At 40.9% G+C, this 26,476-nt stretch overlaps 1 protein-coding gene across 4 annotated transcripts; it reads right to left on the bottom strand.

Annotated features, from left to right (window-relative positions):
* Window positions 1-444: 444 nt before the first annotated feature.
* Window positions 445-25,459, bottom strand: SMARCA5 (SNF2 related chromatin remodeling ATPase 5). Of its 4 annotated transcripts, none has more exons than XM_081876095.1 (24): window positions 25,030-25,457; window positions 20,787-20,861; window positions 19,124-19,290; window positions 16,289-16,389; window positions 15,378-15,478; window positions 14,282-14,461; window positions 13,253-13,408; window positions 13,024-13,155; window positions 10,208-10,276; window positions 9,628-9,737; window positions 9,292-9,518; window positions 8,464-8,585; window positions 8,219-8,371; window positions 7,525-7,657; window positions 5,961-6,109; window positions 5,682-5,801; window positions 5,474-5,584; window positions 5,007-5,120; window positions 4,715-4,801; window positions 4,011-4,143; window positions 2,615-2,733; window positions 1,948-2,160; window positions 1,109-1,219; window positions 445-746 (listed from the first exon to the last, which is right to left on the bottom strand). In XM_081876095.1, exons 1-24 carry the CDS (start codon window positions 25,153-25,155, stop codon window positions 681-683), a joined length of 3,075 nt encoding a protein of 1,024 aa, XP_081732221.1. In that variant the 5' UTR covers window positions 25,156-25,457; the 3' UTR covers window positions 445-680. The 4 variants fall into 4 exon arrangements, with proteins under 4 accessions (XP_081732221.1, XP_081732220.1, XP_081732222.1 ...); XM_081876094.1 differs by having other exon boundaries at window positions 4,715-4,837; window positions 25,030-25,452; XM_081876096.1 differs by lacking the exon at window positions 25,030-25,457 and adding an exon at window positions 24,241-24,379 and having other exon boundaries at window positions 4,715-4,837.
* Window positions 25,460-26,476: the final 1,017 nt, after the last annotated feature.

Below are 26,476 nucleotides of genomic sequence, written 5' to 3' on the forward strand. Positions count from 1 at the left end.
GAGCGAGAGGGGTTGGTGCGCACCGACCCCTCTTGCTCTCCAGGCTTCAGCGAAAGCCTGCATTCGCCCCATAGGACACACACATATTTCCCCTTCATTTTTGGAGGGGAAAAACTGCATCCTATAGGGCGAAAAATACGGTAAGTTAAGAAAGCCTAGTTTGTACAACAATCAAGCAATCAGTACCAACCACTGCAAAAGATGTTTGCATGTAAGTGAATACAACAGACCTCTCATAAACTGGACTTACCTTTGAGATTTTTCTTTGCTTATTTCTTACTCCACATTAACAATTAGTGTCAGCACCTCTAGGTTTATCTCTGTCACTGTTAAAAGAGACAACTGTAAAAGCCACTTTGTGTTGCTACTTCTGAACCCAACAAATCTTGAGCCGCGAGTTTCAACATTATTCATGCAGAAAGAAAGGGACAACATATAAAAAAGTTAGTGACCAGTAAATGAAGCCTATTTTTTATTTCAAGTGTTAATGGTAAAAAAAAGTTCAGCACAGCTGTTTTATTTAAAAAAGTGAAACTACATTACTATTCTTCTAGTTCAGTAAGTAAACACATGAACCCAATGTCCTTTAATGACATAATAGTTGAGAATTGTACAGTACATCTTATGAAGACCCGTAAAATTAAAGAACTACTTTAAAGTTAGTGATAAGAACTTAGAATTCACAGCTTTAACTTCTTTTTCCTCCCTCTACCATCAGGAGTACCGTCCAGCTTACGTTTCTGCACCTGGATAGGGATTGAGAGAAAGATTAGATTTTAGCCATTAGTCATAAGTTAATTGGCCATGATCCAAAGGACCACAGAACTACACTGAATAAGCAGAAGAGTACTTTTGATCAGAGGAGTTTGAAAGCACCTTTTGAAATGGCACAGAGAGTCTGTTAAAAAGAAAGTGAAAATTCCAGTGGCACAAACCCCCAGAGAGAGCCTTTGGAAGCAGCTACAGAGGCCAGAGTACACATGTTCCTTCAGGGGATAATTTGGGCAAAGATTCAGATACAGAAAGCGACTGTTTTCAAATTATGTGCCAAAATCAACAGGTTCTCTTCACACAAATCACTTGTAACAAATTCATATTTTACACTCACCAAAGATGGCTTTGGGCCCCGTTTTTTCTTCTCTGCCTTCTCTTTTTCTTCTAATTCCATGTTTTCTCTTTCAATCAAAGTGATCAAGGTGTTGCATCGTCTTTGCAGCTCCTGAGTCATGAATAAGGAAACAGACCCAATTATACAGTAGCCACAACACACAAAAAGTTCACACAACTACATCCTATTCCCAGTAGTCGCTGAATCAATCTGTGCTGAAGAAAAGAGCAGCTTGAAAAAGCCAACATAAGTAGAGGGAAGAATGATATGATCAAAGTAGAGCCCACTAGCACAGTGCTGTGGGCATTAAGTGAACTCTTAACAAGGAGGGTGTATATATCATTTTTGAAAAATCAGTCATAGGTTTGATTTCTGCAAGTGGTGCCTATCATATACAGAGGTGACTAAGAAGCTTCCCAGTTTGGGGGATGGGAAGAAAAGAGATAGGAAGGGGCCCATAAGTCCCTCAACCAACAGCACCACTGGACTTTAATAAATAACCACATTGGTGAATACAGCATTAGTGAGGTTAGCCTATACATATTTTAAGTAGACATGTGACACCTTGACTTATAGCCACGTAAGCTAACTTCACCAGTGTGCATATTTTTAGAGTGAGCTTACAAAAGACCCTCACGGTAAACTTGCCAAAAATAGGGGCAAACGCTGTAAGTACACAGGAGACAAGGCTCTGGTTGAAACAGTTTGTTCATTTTGGCCTATGGCTGCTAACTCCAAAGCAGGTTCCAGTGTGGAAGACAACAGCTCTAGTTCTCTGAAACACGGTTTCTGAAGAGGTTTTCTTCAGAAGACATTGATACATTCGAATTAATACGTACCATTGCAGTTCTAGACTTGAGGAACCAATCAAATCTGAATTGGGGAGAGTTGCGAATACATTGCCTCAACTCATCATAAACATTTTCTTTGTCAAATCCTAGCTTGTGAAGCATGCAGATTAAAAAGCGATCTTCCTCTTCCGTATAATTCTTTCCTTTGTTGGTGCCATACGATATCCTCAGCTGGTGAAAAGGTGCTTTGTACCTGCCAATCTAAGCAAAAACCATTTAATGCACAGAGCTAGACATGCATCAGTGTACTGCAGGATAGAGAAATGACCCACAGCTCCCTATCACTTTGAAATATGATTTAAGTTATACATAACTACACTTTTCTAGCAACACTGAAAGCATCATTTGTAGAAAATCAGCCTGTAAAACTCAACCCACTTTTTAATGGGCTATATTTTCTTTCCAATTGTGGATGATAGACTGTTTTCAAATTTGAAGAGGAGTAAACTATTCAGACAGTAATGGAGAATTAAATCTGAAACACCAAGAGCACTTTACGGTTTCGTGACTTAAGACATGTCAAGCTTAACTTCTGAAATATAGAAAAAGTAACTTGAAGAGAATAGGAAAGACAACATTTAAATGAAATTAAGTAGTATAATATATCATTACCCTGAAATGTCAGTGTAATTAAAAAGAAAGAATATATAATTACCTTTGTGTCAAGTGCCTTTTTAATACTGATCCGCCTTTGAATTCGAGCTTCACCTCTTTCAATCTGTGCCATTATCTTTTCTATATCCTGGAGTTCATTACATCGTTCCCAGAAAACAGCTGGGGGGGGGGAATTATTTGCTAGTTACATCTTATGAAAAGTTCATCAGTTTCATAATCTTAATTAGGTTAAATAAATATGGATTTATAGCTACTGATATGAAACAAGTCAGACCTAGTATGATGTAACAATTAGTGTTGGACTATGACCTGGTCAAATGAGTTCAAATCCTCACCCAGCAATGAAGTTCAATGGGTGACCTTGAGCCAGTCAACATTTCTCAGCGTAGCCTACCTCACAGGGCTGTTGTGAGGATGAAACGGGAAGGATAGGGGGAGGTGAACCATGCTTACCACCTCAAGCTCCTTGAAAGAAACTGTGGTGCAAGGAACTTTCATTTTATGCTTATATAATGTATGTGTTGCAGCTTTATGCGCAATACCAATAATGCAAAAATGGCATACACGGGGGGGGGGGGGGGGGAGATAAGAAAATGATGCATGCAGGGAAAAGGTGGAAGAGAGCAGAGAAAAACAGCCAGCAGTCTTCGTGAGAGTAACCAGATGCAGAAGAGGTAGCTAGAGAATAGAGCTGAGTGATACCTGGTTTTCAACAGCTAAATAGTGCAATGTGCGATATATCACGATGTCTGGGGTGGTTAACCCTTTTGGCCTGGCAGGCCAGATCAAATGTCTTCCTCAGCTGACTGCCAGGTGTTTGGGAAGTGCTGCACACAGAAAAGAGCAAGCTTTGCATTCCTTGTGCTTGAGAGGCACAGAGCTTGCAAAGCACCTTGGCACAGTGCATCCTAAGCACCTGGCAACCAGTGGGTTATCAGGCACTTATGAAGTACTTTGAAAGGGGCTTTGCAGGCACTGTCAACTGGCCTTTTTGAGAAAGCCCCACCTTTACCTTCACCACAAACACTATAAATGACGTCAGGTGTAGGTAGGGCAGGACACTGGGCTTGCCAGGAGCAGATTTGCAGGCCTAATGGGGAGAACCAACCAGCCAATTATTTCCCACGCCCTTTATTTAGGCAAAAATTCACTTTAAAATACCCTGTTGAATAGAAAACTGGCATTTTAATCCATTTTACAGTGAATAAATCTCAAAACAGATTTTATGGCTGACTCAGTTGTTTTTAAGATTTCATGGGAAAAAATTCCCAAAAAGCTCAAAAGTGATATTTAGGCTATGGTCAAGTACTCACTTACCTAGGAGTAAGCTCCATTGAACTCAGTAGAGCTTATTTTTGAATAGACATGTATACGCATGCATGTCTATTCAGACATAAAATCATTCACAGAACTTCTCACAAGAAAACATAAGTTACCAGAATATTCAATGACTTCCTCTGGAGTTTTTCCTTCTACTTCCCGGGCTATATTTTCAATGTCATCACGGCCCCATTTTTCATTAGCTTTGATGAATTGATTGAAGTCTCTCTTATTCCAATTTGTGAACCCCTTAAGAAATAACAAGATAGGTATTTAGAATTTTCATGTTTCTTTCAAAGACATAGCTTAATTGGGTCATCAGCTGCCTTGAGAACTTTCTAGCTAACTTAAGGGAGTTAAAACTTTGAAAACAGTGTTCTCTCTGTGACCCAGATTAAGCTTTATTTATCATGTAAATTTGTATCCTACCACCTTTTAATGTAAAACAATTCCAGGGTAGCTTACTACAAGATAAGAACTAAGAACAGCATCAGGAGAATACATAAAAACAGTTTAATCAGTGATTAAAATCTGAAGGAAAAAACAAAAACTAAATCTGTCTAGCCTCAAAAACAGAAGGCACCAAGATAATCCTTTATGGGGACAGTGGGTTTTATTATTATTTATTAAAATATATACCCCACTTGATTGTAAAAAACCCTCAAAGTGTTTTACAAAAGAAAAAACAGTACTTTGAGTGCTTCTCAAAAACAAGTTTCAAAGAAGAAAACAAATCAGTTTTCTCTTTGTAGTATTGACAGAAATGAAATGAAATGAAATGTAGACTTAGCCAGAATATGTCATAGAAGGATGACCATACCTGGGTTAGTAACTTTTCTTTTTCTTCCAACTCTTCTTCATTAAGGGGCTCAGCTTCATCAATTTTAATTTGCTCTTCCTTTTGTGCCTGGGATGCATTGGGTAAGTCAGGATTACGAGGTACCTAAAATTTACCAGACATCACCAAATACTTAAACTAAGCTTTCTATATGAAAAATTATTTGACTTTTCTAAGATTAAAATAAGATAAACCAGTGGCAAATTATATAGCATCAAAAAAATAGAAATTTATTTAAATTAAGATGAAAAACAAAACATTGATCCTAATTTACCTTGTACCCAATGGTTTTTCTGTAATAAAGAATCTCTTTTTCCAACAGTTCAAACAAACGTGGTGGAAAGAACTGGAAATCCTGAACATTAGGCTGTTTTGGAGGGCGTGGTGCCTTAAAAAAAGAGACACGCAAATCAAAGAAAAGAAATCAAGGCTATTACACCATCAGGCCCACTAATACAGTAGGCAAATATTAACAACTACAACCTCCCCAGAACAAGAACTACACAAGATACAAACTACAAATCATGCCAAAGGAAACAGCAGCAGAATAAATGTTTCTCAAATAATAGGACCTACCATGGCAGTCTGTCAAGAGTAGTAGACTTGTGTAGTATGCTTAATTTTACACAAAATGGGTATTTTGGAAAATAAAGGCTTTAACAAACTGATTCCACCCCACCCTCCCCATAGCAAATAAGCTAAGTTTTTTCTGTTTATGTTCTGCTTTATGAATTAGCTTACTTTTGGTGCTTTTGGTTCACTGACACGAAGAGCTTCCCTGAAATAAGCATCAACAGCATAGTTTGCTTTTCTCTCACGCTTAGGTGGTTCAATCCACTCTGTAAATGCCATCTGCAATAAGCAATATTGTTGGTTAATGAAATATTAACCAGTCTACAGATCCCAACAACACTGCGTGAAATTCTAGTCACTAAAAGCCCCTCATTACCTTTTGCTTCTCTCTATAATCTTCTCCTTCAAAGTTATAGACACTTGACTCTGTATCCACCGTAAAATTTCTGAGTGAGCTTTCACCCATGTTGGAGAGTTTCTCATTCATTTCTGCAGTCTAAAAATACAAGAACCATTTTTTTTTCAATAAAACTTATTGCTTCATAACCAAATGAGAATTGCATGCAGTCAAGACAAAGCATTATTAGTGGTATTCAAATTTTGACCTGGAAAAAATGAAGCTCACATTTTATTCTGGTATAACATGCTAACTTACTTTCTTTGCCCCTCTTTCCAAAATACCATCAATATCTTCATCTGTAATTTCACTCTCCTTGGAAGCAAAGACATGGGTAGCTCCATGCCTAATCATCTGCAACATTTCATCTTTCCCCAGTTTGTTCAGATTTTGATCCACTAGTCTTCCTGAATATGAAAAATGTTAAGAAACAGAATGTAACACTAAAAGTCAAGTACTTTGAAATTTGCTGTCATAAGAATGTTTTTAATTTTCAGAGCTATTATTTGAAATGTCATTTCTATTGTATTCCTAACAATGCTAAGCAAACACTTTTGATTAAATTAGTATGAGTATACTCAATCTTTAAACACTCTACTCTTGCCTATGCAGTGCAGTTTACATTATTTTTTTCATAGAAAAAAGAGATTTTCTGAAACAATACACAATACTTGAGACAACAGGTGAACTTCACTATAACCTATAGAAAACAAGTAATATTTAAACACTTGGATCTCTTTCTTTCTGCCTGGCAACATGTAATGTCTGATAATAGCTTCATAATAATTACAGACCATACTTTCTGAAACCACTTTCATTAAAGGTATTTTTGTAGACTTCCTGGTTTTTGTGCAACTGAAATAATATTGGTCACTAAAACAATAAATTCTATGTAAATAAAAAGTATTTAATAGTACTGATTTAGCCCATGGAAGTTATACATCTCCCTAAGATTACTTAAACATTTTTCCTTTTTTTCTGGATTTAAAAAAGTCAAAAGTAATTCTTCACACAGTGCAGTTTAAAACTGTAGTATTTCTTGCTAAAATCTGGGCAGCTTCGAAAGGGGATTAGATAAATTCATGGAAGAAATGGCTATTAATTTCTACTAGTAATGAAGGCTACCATATTTTTTGCTCTATAAGACACACTTTTCCCCTCCTAAAAAGTAAAGGGAAACGTGTGTGCATCTTATGGAACGAATGCAGGCGGGAGGCTCTGCTCAGCACTCCCTTTAAAGAGTGTGCGGCTCGTGGGGGCTTTTCCCCAAGGAGGGAGCGCGGCTCTTGGGGGAGCCTTAGCCGCATGCAGCCTCTCCTGGGCAGCAGGATGAAGGCTCCCCTTGCCCGGGAGAGGCTGCGCATGGCTATCCCATAATCCAGGACAGCCAGCGGGATTGCTGCGCTGCGATCCCACTGACTATCCTGGCTTCTGGGATTCAGAATATTTTTTTTCTTGTTTTCCTCTTCCAAAAACTAGGTGCGTCTTATGGTCTGGTGCGTCTTATAGAGCAAAAAATACTGTATATTTTAGCTTCAGTATGTGATGTAGTGTATCTTGAATACCAGTTGCCAGGAAACAGAGCAGGAGAGACATTGCACCAATGCCATGAGGCTCCAATAGGCATCTAATTGGCAACTTTGGAAAATAATGCTGAGCTAAATGGCCCTTTGGTCTGATCCAGTAGGGCTTTTCTTATGTTATGTCCACACACTACTACAAAATGTGCATCATATAACAGCTTCTTAACTTACTAAAAACACCCAGTATCAACCAATATCACTGTGCACACTTGTTGAAAGAAAAGCCAAGTTCTATTTACCTTGTTGAATAACTATGGAATCCAAGCGAAGTTTCATTTCTGCTCTTTCCACTATTCTTTCTTCTACAGTGTTGTCTGTAATAAACCTGAATACTCTAACAGTCTTTGTTTGACCAATTCTATGTGCTCGATCCTACAAAGAAAAGAACTCAGTATTTAAGTTATCCACAATAAAGCACTAGCATTATACTAAACTATATTCATGCAACTCTGCATAACTTAAAATTTATTCATATGAATGTAGAAGCCAACATCTTGAACAACTTGATCAAAAATGATAACACTGAGAAAAACTTTCTTTTATTTATAAAAGTACTTGTATAGTGCAATTCATAAAAAAACATCGAATCAATTTACAAAAGTTGAACATAACCCATACAATTAAAACAATATAAAATGTTAGACATCAGTCAGCTACTGCCAACTTGGGGAATAATTAACGATACTCCTGCAGATGATCTCAGTGTCTGAGCGGGGATGTAAGTGTTCAGGGAATCCCTGAGTTACCCTGGACCTAAGTTGTTCAAGGCTTTGTAAATCAATACAAGAACATTGAACCTGGATCAATAGTAGATAGTACAATTTTAAAATAGGCTCTTGCAGAGTCAAGGTGTATAGCATGAAAATGTGTTCAAAAACAAAGCAGAAGTGAGATTCAAGTTCATGATTTCTAAGGTATTCTTATGAACCTTACCATAGCTTGTAGATCTACTTGAGGATTCCAGTCTGAATCATAAATGATTACAACATCAGCTGTAGCCAGATTGATTCCCAAACCACCAGCTCGTGTGCTCAGCATGAACACAAATTTTGAGCTTCCAGGTTCATTGTACGCATTAATGGAGGCCTATATAAAAAATGAGTCAGTCAGTACATCAATACTGGTTCATAAATTTTCAAATAGAAAAAATATTAAGCTTAATTCTTCTGAGCACCTACTTGTCTCTCATCATGAGGTGTCTGCCCATCAAGCCTACAATATTCATAGTTTCGCCACATGCAATAATCTTCTAAGATATCTAGGACTCTGGTCATCTGACTGAAGATTAGGACGCGCGAATCTGTTCAAGATTTTAGAAGATAGTTCAAAGTAAACCGCACTCTCAAACCAATTAGTGATCACTCAAGAATTTTAAGAAACAACTGCAAAACTTATGGCAATCCAGAAGTATACATCAAATACATAACTAAAAACATTAATTACACAATCACATACTATTTTTATGCATAAACTATGAAACCAATTTAGATCAGCTGTTCATCAGTGTTTGCAGAGGTGACATCATATGACTGACAGGTGGACCATCCATCAGGATTGACAGAGGAAGACGCATCCCTGGTCCACACCAACAGGCAAATATTTGAACAGGTTCTATGATTTTGAAATAATGTACACAACTTCTCCAGGAAGAAGGGCTGCCAGAAAGGGTTAACTCCAGCACCTTGCACCTAAAGGAATATTTGCAACTAGTCAATTGTTTGAATAATGTTCAGGGTACAGAAAAGGCTTCTTCAGGAATAGTCTCACTGCTATAATAAAGCTTAAGATTCCAAGATTTCACTAACAGGCAGACCCTACAAGTTGTGTATAGTACTGTCTAGGATCTCAATACAGCAATCTTGTTCCATTTAGTAGTAAAGACTGAAGATCACTAATATATTCCTACAAGGCACTACAAAAAGCCCAAACTGGGCAAATACTACCTTATCAAATAAGAAAAGAGGCAGTTTCCCCACCTGCATTTACCAGTAAGATAAACATGTTACCTTGTTCTTTCAATTTTGGCAACAGTTTGTCCAAGACAACCATTTTGCCACTGTTAGTAACCAAATGCATATCTGTTGTGTAAGGTGGGCCAGGCTCTGCTCCATCAAACAGGTATGGATGATTACAACATTTTCGCAACTGCATAAGAATGTTCAGTAATCTCATTTTGTCCAGTTTTCCAGCAGAATTCAATATATCAATGTCCTTCATTAAGATTCTTGTGTACCTGTATTGAAAGAGTAAGGCAACTGAGGATCATGTCACACAAAGAGTTTCATACACAACCAGCAAGATGAAAGATTTTGTTCATTTATATATTAATTTCAATTACTTACCATTCTCTCTGCATTTTGCTGAGACCTACATATATTTTAACTTCTTTTTTCGGAGGCAAACTTTTCTCTACTTCAGCTTTAATACGACGTAAGAGAAATGGTCGTAGCACCTACCAAATACACAAAAAGCAGCACATTACTTCAAATTGCAGCACTACACACGAAAGACTTATTCACATTACCGATACTTCAGAACTATATTGCTTTCCACCCCCTTTCAATATGACAGGCTGTATGTGCTGAAGGCATTCCATACATATGTAAGATACAAAAAGATGCAAACAAATAATTCCATCCGCATACAAGTGTATGCCTGATTTCTGGTTCCAAATACAGTGCCATACTTTGTATCAGAGGCTTCCCAATGATATTAAGTGGCAATTGAACCCAATCTCTTATTAGCCCAAATATCTACAGTACATCAATTTTTGTAACATATCAACTGAAGCTTGCAAGCAGAAAATTATTCACCTCCCAAGTACAATGCATATAGAAAGTTGATTGTGTTACATAGAAGAGTAGAAACATTCCTGTGAAGTTCAATGGATTAAACTAACTGATAGTATAATTAAAATCTCACCATATGGAGCCGTTCCACTAGTTTTTGATCCCCAAGACAGTTGTTTGTATCAAACCATGAATCAAAATCCTGTATTGAAGTATTAAAAAGTTATAATCAGTAAGATTTCAGAATAAGATTACCCATTATTTGTCTAAGAACAAAAATTGGTATTTATTGTTGTTACAGTGGTGCCCCGCAAGACGAATGCCTCGCTAAACGAAAAACCCGCAAGACGAAAGGGTTTTCCGATTTTTAGCGGCTTCGCAAGACGAATTTCCCTATGGGCTTGCTTCGCAAGACGAAAGCCCATAGGGAAATCTCCGGGGACAGTGGGGAAGCGCAGCGCGCCTTCTCCTCTGTTCCTGGACCTGTCCTGAAGGCTTGCGGTGGGAGGTCCGGGAACAGAGGAGAAGGCGCGCTGCGCTTCCCCACTGTCCCCGGGGCTTGCGGTGGGAGGAGGGTTTTTCCTCCCCACCGCCAACATTCAGAACAGCTTTCTGAATGTTGGCGGTGGGGAGGAAAGCCCTCCTCCCACCGCAAGCCTTCAGGACAGGTCCGGGAACAGAGGGGAAGGCGGCAGCGCTTCTCCTCTGTTCCCGGACCTGTCTTGAAGACTTGCGGTTGGAGGAAGGTTTTCCTCCCCACCGCCAACATTCAGAAGGCTGTTCTGAAGGCTGGTGGTGGGAAGAAAAGCCCTTCTCCCCCGCCAGCCTTCAGAAGAGTTCCCCGCAGGGCTCTCCAAGCTGCAGATAGCAGCCTGCTGCCCCTATCCGCAGCTTGGAGAGCCCTGCGGGGAAGTCCTGCAGGGCTCCCCAAGTTGCGAATGTCTGCCCCACGTGAGGGGCGCTCTGAAGCAAAGCGCCCCTCGTGCGGGGCAGCAGCCTGCTATCCGCAGCTTGGAGAGCCCTGCGGGGAAGTCCTGCAGGGCTCCCCAAGCTGCAGATGTCTGCCCCGCACGAGGGGCGCTCTGAAGCAAAGCGCCCCTCGTGCGGGGCAGCAGCCTGCTATCCGCAGCTTGGAGAGCCCTGCGGGGAAGTCCTGCAGGGCTCCCCAAGCTGCGAATGTCTGCCCCGCGCGAGGGGCGCTCTGAAGCAAAGCGCCCCTCGTGCGGGGCAGCAGCCTGCTATCCGCAGCTTGGAGAGCCCTGCGGGGAAGTCCTGCAGGGCTCCCCAAGCTGCGAATGTCTGCCCCGCGCGAGGGGCGCTCTGAAGCAAAGCACCCCTCGTGCGGGGAAGCAGCCTGCTATCCGCAGCTTGGAGAGCCCTGCGGGGAAGTCCTGCAGGGCTCCCCAAGCTGCGAATGTCTGCCCCGCGCGAGGGGCGCTCTGAAGCAAAGCGCCCCTCGTGCGGGGCAGCAGCCTGCTATCCGCAGCTTGGAGAGCCCTGCGGGGAAGTCCTGCAGGGCTCCCCAAGCTGCGAATGTCTGCCCCGCGCGAGGGGCGCTCTGCTTCAGAGCGCCCCTCGCGCCGGACAGCAGGCTGCTATCCGCAGCCTAGGCAGCCCTGCAGGAACTCTTCTGAAGGCTGGCGGCGGGAGAAGGGCTTTTCTTCTTCAGCCTTCAGAAGCCCTCAGACTGTCCCCGGACCTGGTCTGAAGGCGGTCTCCCTAGGAACGCATTAATTGATTTTCAATGCATTCCTATGGGAAACCGTGCTTCGCAAGACGAAAAACTCGCAAGAAGAAAAAACTTGCGGAACGAATTAATTTCGTCTTGCGAGGCACCACTGTATATAGTTCTGCAAAGGCTAAGTCCAAGTTTTCAGGAAGCATACATAACTCTTCTCGTTCAAGCTTTCCTTGCGAAGTTGTAAGAATGTTCTGGCTCTGTTCCTCATGAATTAAGAGACAGAATATGCTGCAGATTCCCTTCAGATATGTATTTGAAAATTAGGTGCTAGGCACTCATTAACTCACAACTCCTACCTTTCTTGCACTAACCATGACTTCACATAACACCTGCACTGACACAAGCAATGGATAATACAATCCAACTTCCTGCCCAGCAATGCTTTGCAAACCTACTTTATGCCAGTTTCACAGCTGACATTGGTTCACATATAATGCAAAAACAGAACCAAAGTAAAGACTGCATTGGAAGGAGGAAAAGTTACACTGGAAGGTAATGTTCACAAGGCTCCTATTTGCAAACCATAGTTTAGTAAAAAGTCAAAATTACACCTGCCACAAGTCAGATAAGTCAATTTTCATGTCCAAATACAAGGTAGCCCAATCAGCATCAATAAGGGATTATTTCTGCCTTATGTGCATTTGAAGATTCTAGAGACCTGCATTGGTTTGTTCATTAGCATAAATACATAAAAGTTATTCTGTCAAATAGAAAGTCTTTCCACTTTTTCAAATTATTTACATAGTATAGAATGTATTTTTTTAAAAAAAAAAAAATTCTAGCTAAATATGCTTTCACTAATTCTTCCTTTTGTTGTATCAACTATAATCTTCCTGGAAAAGTAATCTTATATTTCTGAATAGTCCCAAGGAATTCAATGGGGTTTACATCAAGGCAAGATAATAAAGTTTGCTTCGTAGAATACTAGGGATGCCTACTGCCATTACTCTGACAATTATAAGTACATTTGAGAAGTTTTGTGGCTAACAAAACTTCACCTACACCACCTTCCCCCAACCTGCTGCCCTCCAGACATTTTGAACTAGAAACTCCCATAAGTCACAGTCAGTGGGTTGGGGAAGGCTGCTATATACGCAAACCACCAAGGATTATAAGAGATCTCTCATGAATGTGCACACCAAATATAAGTAATCAACAGTATTTGATAGGCAAGATTAAAGTGAATTTTAAAAGTTGCAAACCCTTACATCAGCTGAATTAAAGACGTCTGGCAGTAAAAAGTTAAGAAGTGCCCAAAGTTCATGCAAGTTGTTCTGTAATGGTGTTCCAGTTAACAGTAGTCTATTTGTAGTCTTGAACTCTCTCACAATTTCTGACAACTGAAAGAAAAATACATATATATATATATATATTAAACTTGAAGAAATATTTTTTGCATGATTTAAATATTTACATCCACTGGATGCTTCAAAATACCTTTGATTTTTCGTTTTTGATCCTGTGAGCTTCATCAATAACAAGGTATCTCCAGTTAAATTTTTTGAACACCGATTTCTCTTTAATGAGCATTTCATATGATGTTACACAGACATCCCATTCACCAGGCAACAATACATCTCGCACAAATGCAGCCTATTAATAAGAGGGAGGGAAATGATTCGAAAAACTGTAAAAATACAACTATTATTTCACATATTTCACAAAGTACCTTGGTCACCTCAGGTTTGATGCTGGTTCTTAAAAGTATTTCTCTAGACCAGGGCAGTCCAACTTTCCATACCAAGTGGGCTGCAAGAGTACTTCAACACAGAACCTGCAGGCCACACACAGAATTAAATTTCCAAATCATAAATTTAAAGTGTTTGTAATATATTTATTATAATATACACAATTAATAATGTATGCACTTTCATTAACAATGCATGACACAAAAACTTTTTTTTAAAAGCTTTAAGATGATTTTTCTTGAATGTTGCCAAAGTCCCCACGGGTGAAATGTAGCCTGTGGGCCGTGAGTTGGACCACCCTACTCTAGATCATCTTAAAATGTTCTGCAAATTCAGGATGATATAGAATTAAAGCCTGTGGGATGCGGAGAATATGGGGTTCTGGGTGGTATCTTTCCTGATTCAGCACACTTGTCCTTTCCCCCCATCCTACCACATCAGAACTTAAAAGAAAGCTGGTGCATTAGAATCCAAGAATCTGAGTCACAGTCTCTGGAAATCTGTTTGTTAATAACACATAGTTTGTTGCCTAGTTTAGCTGTTGTTTGTTTTAAACTAAGAGCCCTGGTTTATATATTCTGCTAAACAAAGATGCTTTGAAAGTGAAACTAAACTTAGCAAATGTGCTTCTCTTGGGAACATAAAATGAGAAATGGGAGGACGAGCACAAAAGCTTATTTCACTCAAGGTTATCCAAATGGTACTAAATCTTGGTTTAGCATTATGTGCTAACTACACCAGAAAATTTTAGGGAAACACTGAGGTGGTTCATACTCACTCGCTGGTCTTTGTCACCTATCAGACATACTGCCCGAAGAGTTGGCACCCATCTCTTAAACTCACTCATCCAGTTATGTAAAGTTGATTTGGGAACTAATACCATATGAGGACCAGGAATATTTCTGTAGTGTTTCATATACCCAAGGAGAGAAATTGTTTGCAGTGTCTTTCCCAGACCCTATTAACAGAACATGTATCAAGTTAACCTGAGAAGTTTCCAGTCACCAAGATAAAATAACTAATATATACATAGGTAGGGGGTTAGACTAGAGTAGCCTCAGGATCCCTTCCAATTCTATGAGTTATATGTCTTCTCCCTTAAATATTCTTACTAGCCAAAAAGACACAACGAACAACAGAAATGTCATCTACTCAAGACAGAACATGTATAAAGAAGACATCCAAACACAGCTAATTCCCTTAAAAACACATTTTTGAAGCTATGTTTGCAAAACTTTCAATCAGTGCACAGGCATGTTTAATTTCTCTTTCAGCTCTGCTAGACAGGATTTGTCCATCATCCAAATTATCAGGTGCGCATTTTTCTTAATCATATTCTCCAACTATATGCTGCATTTCTCAATATAACCTGTCACATGCCTTAGAAGCTGTATCACTTAAACCGAATTTGGAAGCAACTTAGTCTGGAAGCAACTTTCAGCTGCTTGCCAGAAGTAGGAACAATAAAGCAGTGAGGGCATGTTGATGCCAGTTTCTCAAGCTTCTTGAATGTTAATTATCCAACAGATGGAAATATCTTCCTACAGTCTCAGAATATAGGCCTTTCTAAATGTGAAACACTCTTAACCAGAAAAGCAGCAACTTGAGTGCCTACATTTTTCTACAGAACAAAAAAGATATTCTCTAGTTGGATTTTACTGAGGCAAATCAGCATATGAATGTCATTATGTACTGTAAAGTGAACTGTTGTTATTTGCATTTGCTGTTATGCATCTAGTTTAAACCAATGTCAGATTTAGCCACAATGTAGTACAAAGATTCTAACAAAAAGAATGTAGTAACTATTTCAGTTTAGTATGATTACATCTAAGTTAAATTTGATAATCTCAGACAAAATCAGTTGTTGAACATACCATTTCATCTGCTAAGATACCATTGATGCCATTTTCATACAAAGAAATGAGCCAATTCAACCCTCGGACTTGATAATCACGCAGTTTTCCCCATTTTACATCTGAAACAAAAACAGTATACAGTATGAAATAGTTAGAGTCACCATTAATAATACTTCCAATGACCAAGAAGAAAACTTATGTTTTCTTATATATCCTCTTATGAGGATTTAATAATATTTTAGTATATATCCTAACAGTGAGCATGGAAATCCTTGGGGGCCCCAGGACCAGAGACGCCTCAGCTGCAACAGCAACTAGGGTACCCAGAAGAGTTTCTCTCAGTTCTACCTGCAGATTTGCCGAACCTCAAGTTTTGGTCAAATGTCCTTGTTAGCCATAGCACAATACTTCCACAGGGAAGCCAATCAACACAGATGAGAGAGAAAGCTATCCCAATTATCTACTTTTTTAAAAAAACAAGCACATGGTTTAGCTGGTGCAGTGTAATGATAGCAAATTCCTCTTGGCAACGAACATGAAACACACCAGGGGAATAAACCAAGTATTAAAAAGGATCCAAACAGACTATGTACACACTTCCCAAACAGATCACTACATTTTTATTACCTGCAATTACTTTTGGTTGGTCGATATTTGGCAAATTTAAGGGTTTCTGTAAAATTTGGCAGAAAGCATTCTCTATTTTAGTTTTAAAATACCGTATTTTTCCATGTATAAGACTAGGTTTTTTCCTTTAAAAATAATGTCAAAAATTAGGGGGCGTTTTATACTCTGGTTCATCTCCCCTCATTTTCTTAAATCTGAGTCCCCCAAAATGGGGAGCGTCTTATATATGGGGGCATCTTATAGATGAAAAAATACAGTAAGTAATTGATATTGTACCACAAAGAGCAAAAGCCACTACATACATGATGGAGAGTCTTCAAAGCGGGTGCAGACATTAGTGGTCTTTGAGCTTTCTGTTAACAGCTCCTCATCCTCTTCCTGTTCAGTTCTGCGATGGCGGTAGCTAAAAACAATGCATCGGTCTAAGTATGCAGCAACTACCGTGTATACCAAAACACTCTAAGAAGCTTATTGCCCGAGGACTTCCGGGTTGGCGCCTCCGGCAATGGCTGAGCTCCTCCGATCGGGAGGAACTTACTCCGTGAAAAACAGGGTCTGACCGCCACGGCGAAGGCGGAGACCCACTGAAATCACAGGTGGAAGAAGCCTGTGAACCTAGGATTCGGCTGGCACCTTTTGCGCCTCCCCTACTCGCGGGGAAACCCTGTTTAGGGGATCCGGAGCGACGTGGGGTGAGCGGCGCGGTGCTCTGAATCGACTGTTTCTTTCACGGAGTGAAGCCGCATTGCTGTTGCTGGAGAGCGCTGACTTTTTCCTGTGGACAATTGGATTTTAAACAACTACCCGTGAGTAGAACGGAAAATTGGATTTTTAAGTACCTTAATTTGGCGCCGAAGCGGGAAGGTCATAAACAGGAAGTCCGCCTTCCGCTTTTGTAAATAGACTGAAGCAAAGACGTTACAAGCTAAAGTCTTTGAAAGCTTTTGATAAAGGATTAAATCTCCATCGGTTAAAAATACAAAAAACCCCTTGGAAGCAGGTGAAGAGGGGGGAAATTTTGAACCTAGTAAGCCTGCAGGTGTGAGGGGAAAATCAAATTACCACAGCTCTGAACCTGGGAACAGCTGCCAGATGACGCTTGGGGAAAGTTTACTGACAGAACGGATTTGAGAGCTAGCTAAATTAAGAGCAAGATACTGTTTCCATTGTATTCTTCTGCATTTAAAATGGAGAAAAGGTAACTGAAAATTGAAACTATGATTATTGCCTGAGTTGTGCTTGAAAGAATTGATACAAGTGGAGACTGTTTCCCTCTAGAGGGAGCCTTTGAAATTGTTATAGGAGTGTAACTGGGAGGTCTCCAGCTGCAAGATAAAGATTCTGAGAACCAGAGATTGACCTTGGACCATTCAAAATGTTGATAGGAGAAGTTATTTTGACTGCATTATGCAAGACAAACTATTTGCTGGAAGAGATTCATAAAAAGATGGATGACATGACTTTTAAAATGGATAATTTGGAACAGAAAGTGACTAATATGAGACAAAAAGCGAGCACCAACACAGAAATAATTCAGGACCTGGCACAGGAACCTACCTTGGCAGAACAAATGGTGGAGGAAAAGGAGAAAGTCGTTGTTTTTGAACCTAAAATAACACAAGCGGGATCCTTAGTTCTACAGAAGCAAATTGAGGACTATAAATTGAGGCCTTTTATGATTGAATCTAGAAAAAGCCAGATTTTGAGGATTGGATCCCGGCTTGGACTGAAGAAGGAAAGTTGGAAAGATCTCTCTATCCAGGGATTAATTGACTTTTGGGACATGGACTTGGATTTGAAGGAGATTGAAGTTTTGGGGGCCTTTGGATTTGGAGGAATCTTGAAATACGTCCTGAAACACTGTATAGACCCTAGCTTCAACTATGGAAATTTGGCTGAACTGTCCAGAAGGAATAAAAGTAATGTTAGGATGGAGTTCTCTCGAGACTTGCTCTCAAGCATTAAAGAATATGAAGATGATCTGCAGAAGGGACATGGAAAAGAGTTAAGAGCCTCGGACATAAGATCTCCAGGTTGATGGACTATATGGAATTGACGGAAAGGACTGGCAGAATCCGAAACCAGGGAGAGGAGTTGATGGAAGAAGATTGGAAAACTTAAAGTTTATATATAGAAATATCGCAAAATTAATGAGTGATAGAAAAATGATGGATTGATATTTTATGGAGTTAGCAGAAATGTTATAAGGAGTTACATACAAGCATTTTAGTTTTAATGTTAAAATAAGCTTAAAGGGGAAAAAATGGTAAAGGAGGGAAAGTAAAGTTACATTATATTGAGATAAATTACAGAACAAAAATTGGAAAAGATGGAAAGGATTTGCTGAAATAGATAATCGAATTAGAATACAAAAAAGGGAGGTGTGAGGAGGTCAAGGAAATAAGCGAATGAAAAATAAGTTGGGAAGATTAGTTGTTTTTTGTCCTTTTTTTCTTTCTCTTGTTGTGATGTGTTGTTTTGTTTTTGTTTGGTGTTATTGTTTTTACTTTTGCTTTTTGTAACCCTTGAAAATTTTAATAAATATTATTTTTTTAAAAAAGAAGCAGCTTATTGCCCGAGAAGCATAACACAAGTACAAGGAAGACCCTTGCCACTCTTTCCACTTCCATGTCCCAACTGGAGAGGAAAATAGTAGTAAATGACAGGTTGCAGAAGTGAGCTCTCATTCCCTTCTCCAATCCCAAACTGAAAAGAGCAGCAGGAGACTGTCCTAGAACTCGTGGAGTTGCAAGCACAAGGTCAGGAACAACAGCCTGCTCCCCTAACAGGCAGTATCTGGTAGCCATCAATTTTGAGCTGGCTACAAGCCAGGCAATATCTGTGAACCCCTGCAATACCTAAATACCCTGATCTATGTATACCTGTATTTAAAAGATTATTTCCCCAGTCATGTGATGCTAATAAACATTGACTTTGTTTTTAGGAAGTTGTCTACACTATGGAATAAACTTAAAAGAAAAAGAGTTTACAGACAAGTGGCTTTCTTTAGAATTGTGCTTATACATTGGAGTTCATTTTTTAAAAAAAACTACACCACTTTTTATGCTCTAGATTGACACTTGTCTGTAAAAAGGATAATAATTTCAGTGATAATCAACAGATTGGGTAGTACTCACTCGCCAACTGATAGGAGATTTTGTTTTTCATCCTTCTTTATTCGTGGCCGTCCTGGTTTCATTTTCAAGGGTGAAGTTGGAGTCTTTTGAGCAGCAGGCTGAATGAAATGAGCAAACAATTCTGTTTGCTTCAACAGATACTCAAATCTGTTTGCTCTGTCTGTTTGCTGGAATAAGAATGATAAACATAAGCAAAGATGCAAGCAGGATTCTAGAATTACATTAGCTTTCAGCATGTCAGAATCAACTACATATTGCCCCATCTAAAAACATCCCTCCTGTTTAGGCTAAGAACATCTAAAGATGTACACACACTGAACATTCAACCCTAGTTCTGAAGACAACTCTTTTTGACATCAAGTTCATTGCCATGGTTAAAAAGCTAACATGTTGTCAATGTTTCTACTGCGGGGGGGGAGATGCAATTTTTATCTTTAATTAACCCTCCAAGGTTGAAGAGTAGCTGAGCAAAGTTCAGAGGTTTGTTTTTTAAAAAACACTAATATCTACTGAGTTCTCACATGCACCATTAACTGAAAAGATGTAAATGAACATTTAATCTAACTGCTGAAGGCTTGAGATGCTATGTGTGTTCCTTCCTGTAGTTAAAAATGTGCAACCACACTGCTAGTAGGAATGCTAGTCATTATCTGAAATTTTTCACTTCATTTCATAAATAATTATTTTACTTCATCTCTGTGCCAGGTACATTATACGTATGCATTTTATAATTCTTGTTCCAAAGAAAGAATGCCTCCTCCAGTCAGGAGAAAGCAGGTAGCAGATATTTCCACACAGCAAATATTAACTGCTTAGACCATGAGATGAAACAGGTATGCAAATAGAGAACATAGCAACTGGTTCTTTAAGACGAGAAGGCTACATACTTTCTTCTTTTCTGACTCTCCACTGGCAGAATAATAGAGAAGGATAACATGAAAGCTGTCTGGATGTCCTACAATGTTTGCAAGTTTAGAAACATGGCAGGATACTCAAGTGTCTGGCTGTTACTTCTCTGTTTCTCAGGCAGATACGCACAGAAGACAGCAAATATCGCAAGTCCCTGTCATGCAAGTTGTCTTTCAACCCTTCTGACAAGACAGGGTGGGAGGACAGGAGAAAGCAGAGAGCAACAGGAAAGGATGTCCAAGCCTGACATATAAGCAGCTATTTAGTTTCTAAGCATCAGCAGTGGTCCCACCTGGCTCTCTCCATTCTTTCAGAGCCTTTTATTCTTAAGGTAATAGGTATTGAGAAACCCAGGTGGAGACATCACTGGCCTTCAAAAACTATCACCTACCTAAGTGCCAAGTCACATGTTTCGCAACTGTCCTTTTCCTCTTATGAATTAATTCCTAGTTCATAAGAAGGGGGACCAGGATGTAATTGCACTTGACTTGTGGAAGCATCTCTTGTTATTACCACAACTGACTCTACCACATTGAGTCTATGAATGGTGCAAGGTGGGGGAGGCCATGGAGAAGCAAGAGGTACAAATGAGAAACAGAAGAGTTTGTAGCACACAAGGCAAGTGAGTAGAATAAACAATATTTTCTGCAATCTTATTTGCATTGTGATGTGAAATCTCAGACAAGAAGAGATTAACATCTTTATCAATCTTCTAAACCATCTAAACAATACTTATTAGTATAAAACTACAAACCATTTTCTCTTCATATGTAGGATCTGGTTCTTGGTTCTCTTTTTGTATTCCTGGAGATTCGTCATCAACCACATCCTGGAACATAAAAATTAAAAAGAGATACTTTGTTTTCTTTCTGCACCTCAAAACTTCACAAATGTATCAAGTATTTAAGAAGCAGGTAACCCAAAATGGTGTTTCTCATGACAAGCTGCATATATCCACTATTTTGTCTTTTTGGCATGGTTATACAGTTATGATATCACTTCTGATCTATTTTTTTTAACAGCCTACCCAATCTAATAACAGAGACAACAAACTACCATATTTTTCCATCTATAAGACGCCCCCATGTATAAGACAACATTTTGGGGACAACAACAATCGCCAGCCCACCCTCTGCACTATCCGTGTATAAGACGCCCACTGATTTTTGACATTATTTGGGGGGGGGACACCTAGTCTTATACACAGAAAAATATGGTATATTAACATTTGTTGTCTTGATCTCATGTAGCTTTTAATAATGTTGACTGTCCAATGTTTATTCCTTTCTCCCAATTTAGAATTATATAACCATCAAATTGCTGATCATACTGGGTCTTCTACTGAAAATTGTTAATCTAAATATTTTTTCCATTATTCATTGCAGAAAGTTTCAGTAGACATTTTGTAACTTTTAAATTGATAGATGAAGAATATTGTAGATAGTACGTTTCAGCATTTAATTCTCCACTCAATACAGGTACTATAGTAACATGGTAACAAGTATGATGGGAAAGAAAGGCAGTAAGGGAGCTTTATAACACAATGTATTTCCAGTGCAATGTGAAATTTATTATATAGCTATTGGAACCTATATAAACATTTTCTTTCCCTATGGCCTATTTAGTGAAAGCAAATTAGCCTGGGGGTAGGGGGGAGAAGGAAGGCAGAAAAGAAAACAATACATATCACTTTAAGAGGAAAATTTATCAGGTCACAAGGAAATTTTAGTCAAACAAAATAATTAATAAGAGTTCATTTTATTTAAAAGCTAATTTACTGACTACCAGTTCTCCAGTGTATTTGTTTTTACATTGGCCGATATAGATTCAATGAAGTCTTCAAATACAGTCCTGCATGAAGGACTTTATGGCAATCCAAGTGGATTATCATCACACATGAATTGCCATGGCCAGAAAAGGAGCCAGTGGGCATACCCAAGTTTGTACGGTAATAAGAATGCTATTGGTCACTGTTGTTACACCAGCCATGAAGCTGAGTTTTTAGGGGCAGTGTAAACCCATCCCACACAGATTGCACACTAACTATGCTAAGTAGGTTTACTCCTGCTGGCAACAGCCCTCCAGGTGCTCTGTGCGTGTTTATGTGCACACGTGTGTTTCTTCACAGCTCTGCTACCTGCATTCCCCCGATTGATGCCAGAGATTGGATCTGGGACATCTAGCATGCAAGGCATTTTCCACTGAACTGTGGCCCCAGTCAATATTTTTTTTTAAGTAATATTGAGGAGGTAAGATGTAGCAATGGATTTAGCTTGAATAATGCCTCCCTTTTAAGGCATTTAAGTTACAAACAATCTTAAAATTCCTTGTCTTGTAAACTGTCCCGTCTGTCATCTTCAGATGAAGGATGGCATTATAAACAAACAAACAAACTGTTCCAAATCCAGATCCTGTCAGGATTAAGTTTCAGTTTGTTCATCCAATCTTCAATTGCATTCCCAGGATTAAACAATGACAGCTAGAGTTGGTTACTAGCAGCATACTGATATCACTGTACCCAAGGTCTCCAAGCCATATCACCCAACAATTTCATGTTTTGTAACACAGGAAATAAAATGGAACATTTGCACAACCCACAAGCCAGCAACCATGGGGTAGAACCCAGCACCACCTCTTGCTCCAATCACTTTAAGACTCCAACCTGGAAAAGTTATCATAGTTATATATTTGAAGAAGAAGAAAGACACTGAGGAGATCTGTAAGAGTCAACAGGGATGACTTTTCCCATCCATTTCTCCTATAAAACCAGATCTAGTTCAGTATCATGCAAAGAAATCCTGGCATTTGAGAGAAACTACACATTTCAATATCTAAAGGAAGAATTGAAACTAGACTGAAGTTATTAAAATCAGTTGGATCTACTGAGGACTACCTTTAGGAGCAGACAGGGACTGTAGGGACCACTCTCTCATCAAGGAGGCATATAGCAGCACCTCCATTATGAAGCATACTATCTTCCTATGACATATGTATTTAACCAGGGTGAGCATGGATACTTTTCAATTTGTACAGCCCAATGATGTGGACAGGATTATTGGCAATGTGAGAGCTAGATCCTTGGCCTTCCTGGCTCATTAAAAAGGCCAGTGGGAGAATGGCTGAGTGGGTAAAGAGAGGGTCAATGCCTCCTTACAACAAGGAAGGGTTCCAGCATGCCCAAAGGAGGCAGTTATAAAACCTCTATGGAAAAAGTCCTCCTTGAATCCCATCATATTGGATAATCAGCTGCCCGTTTTCAATATTCCCTTTCAGGGCAAGATACTGAAGTGTGTTGTGGTATCTGAACTCTAGTGGTTCTGAGATTCAACAGATTATCTTGGAGCATTTCAAACTGGTTTCAGGCCTGGTTATGGGACAGAAACAGCTTTGGTTGCCTTCATGGATGACATGCAAGAAACTGTACAGGAGGAGTATGTCCCTGTTGGTTCTGCTGGACCTTTCAGTGGCTTTTACACCATCAATTATGGTATCCTTCTGAGTCACCTTTCTGAGATGGGACTTGGGGGCACTATTTTACAATGGCTCTGTTCCTTTCTGGAGGGGCAAACCTAGAAGGTGGCGCTGAGGAATTCCTGTTTGAACCTTGGCTGTTAGTTAGTGATGTTCTTCAGGGTTCTGTCCTATTCCCATGGCTATGGAACTTAAAACAAATTCCTGAGCCACAGCATTACCTAATCATTAACACTAACATCCCCACTTGATCCCTCAACATGTTAAGAAAGGTAAAATGATCAGCTTCACAACACAATGGTGTGTGAAACCATACAAGGCACCCACTACCTATTATTATCCTGCCCCCCTTGTTTAAATCAGGTGGTTCAACAACTTGCAGCCCTTGTGTTTGTCTGTATGAGTAGAACTTTTAGTCTATTAGCTGTTGCTGTATATTATCCGCCAATATAGTTATATAAGGCAAGATTACACAACAGAACAGAAAAACACCGAAGACAAAACTATGAGGCTGCAAGTACCAGGAAGTAAGTCCTTTTGAAAACAGTAGGATCAGGTTTTTAACAGTCCCATATTTCCCCATATTAGGAAAATGTATATAAACTAGAAACAGGTGCACAAATGATAATACAACATGGTACCAAACAAAAGAAAATGTATGCAACATCACCATTGGTAAACGAAAGACCTATAACAACCTAAAAAACCCAAGCAGGCCTTTTGTGTCGTATCCCCACCACAGAACCAAAACAACCCTTCAAACTGCGTGCACGCATTGGAAGCAACGAATTCACTAATCGGCCCAGTTTGCAAGTAGGGTAACTTTCGTGCGTAGTCCATCCTGATTTCACTTGTTTGAGACTCGCTTCCGACAAAGAACACCTTTAAGGATTGGGCCGTTTGAGGGGATCGCGGTGTGTGCGGAGAGGGAGGCTGCTTCCCTGGGAGGGATCTGTGCGCCCCCTTCCTCCCCCTCAGTTAAAGCTCAGTTGCTTGCTGTGTCGGGCCGCTTGCCACGGCAAAGAAGCAGCGGAGGATCCCGCCCCCGGGAGAAAGGAAGGAAGGAAGGAGTCTCGTCGCTGGAGGTGCCAACCAGCGCGCCCGCCTTCCTCCGAGGGGGAAAGCGAGGGCGGGACGCGCTCCCGACGCGAAGACCCAACGCACGTTGGCGGGGCTTCCCGAGGCGCTTCTGAGAGGAGCCGCTCCTCCTCCTCCTCCGCCGCCTCCCTCTCCTCCTCCTCCTCTTCGCTATTGTCTCAGCCCCACGCGGCTCGGCCGGGGCCCAACCCGGCCGCTCTGAGGCACCGCCGACGGGAGAGACGCGGCGGCTACAACCGACGCTCCGGTCGAAGGGGAACCGCGTTGAGGGGGCGGCACGGGACCGGCGCAGCGACACCTGCTCCCCCCCCCCCATCGCCGGATAGGGCGAGCGAAGAGCCTCCCCACCGACACCGACCGGGCAAGAGCCGGCGACGAGGAGCTTCACACCTTCGCCGCTGCCCCCTCCCCCCTTTTCGTTTCCTCACCGCTCCTTCGGCGTCTCCTCCGGGCGGCCCCTCGGCGGCGCCCGCCCCCGCGTTCTCCGCGACGGGAACCGAAGCGCCGGCAGGCAGGGAGCCGGCGTTCTCGTTCTCCTGCCCCGCCGCAGACATAATGGATATACCCCCGTCCACACACAAGAGGAGGCCTGGCTCGGAAACTCCGCCGCTTCGATATGTGTCTATATGAGGACGGGTCTCGCCGCTAGTTTCGCTCCGCGCGACTCGGGCCGGCCCTTCTTCTTTTATTCTTCTAGTAGTTCTTCTTCTTCTTCTTCTTCTCCCACGGCCCCCTCTCGCCGCTGCCGCCCCGGCTTTCTCAGCGCGATCCCACCAACCAGGAACAGAGCCGGCTCTCGAGTCTCGCGAGACAGCCTCTCGAGGGCGGGCAGGCGGAGGAGAGGAAGGGGAGCCGAGACGCCGGCGCTCGCAGCACACGGACTCTGATTGGCTAAGAGACGAGAGAGGAGGCGGCACGGGACGCTGCCTCCGCGATTATTTTGGCGTGAGGGCGGAGGAGGTGGAGGAGGGATTTGGGGCCGCGCGCGCGTGTGTGAGCGCGATTCCGGAATCAACGAGGGAAGGGCGGGGACTGTGTTTGCGTCATTTGAGTAGCGGGGAGGGCCCGGGTTCGTTCTTTTCGCGCGTAGGGAGCGGGGCGGAAGGCGGGATGAGGCTTGGACACGCATATTAGGACGTTTTCACACATGATGTTGAAGGCACGTGCCAGGGTCTGTTTGGGTGCCTGCCATTTTTTTTTAAAAAAATTAAATACTTGTATTGCTTTATTTTATTTGCGAACCTCCGGCCTGCTGCTGTTGCGCATCTCTCAGATAACTAAAATATATCAACTTGATGAGAAACAACAATATAAAACAACAACCCGATGTGGAAGCGAAACGGGGACAGCAGATGTATTAAGTGCGCCACATTAAAAACATTACCCGCCAAAGAAAGCGAAAGCCTGCCGGAGTTTGTTTGTTTTTAAAGACAGTATTATTTCGATACAAGGGGTTTTTCAGTTTTTGTGGGATTCCAACTCCCTTCATCCTGGCCAGTGGTCATGGGTAAGGGGAGCTGGAGTCCCAAAAAAATCTGGGGAGCTGCTGCATTAAAACAATATAATCCTGATCATACATTTAACTAGAGTTTGCAACATGGGGTGCGATTTTGGGGTTTTATAAAATCACGACCATTTTTTTGTTTTCTCTAGTCATGCAAAGGTGGGGAAAGCAGGACAAGATGAAATTCCCATTTCTAAATTATTAAAGTTACAGATCACCTGTCCTTTTTTGGGTCAAGTAGGCACCTTCCCTCTTTAAAAACAATTACTAAACAAAACAAAAAAGTAACACCACTCTCATCACCCACTTTAGAGAAAGATGCGAACGACAGTGCGCCCCACATCACCAGTTCAACTTAAAGACCAGTGCTT

The sequence above is a fragment of the Podarcis erhardii genome (genome assembly GCF_964252035.2).
Source record: "Podarcis erhardii genome assembly, chromosome: 9".
NCBI lineage: Eukaryota > Metazoa > Chordata > Lepidosauria > Squamata > Lacertidae > Podarcis > Podarcis erhardii.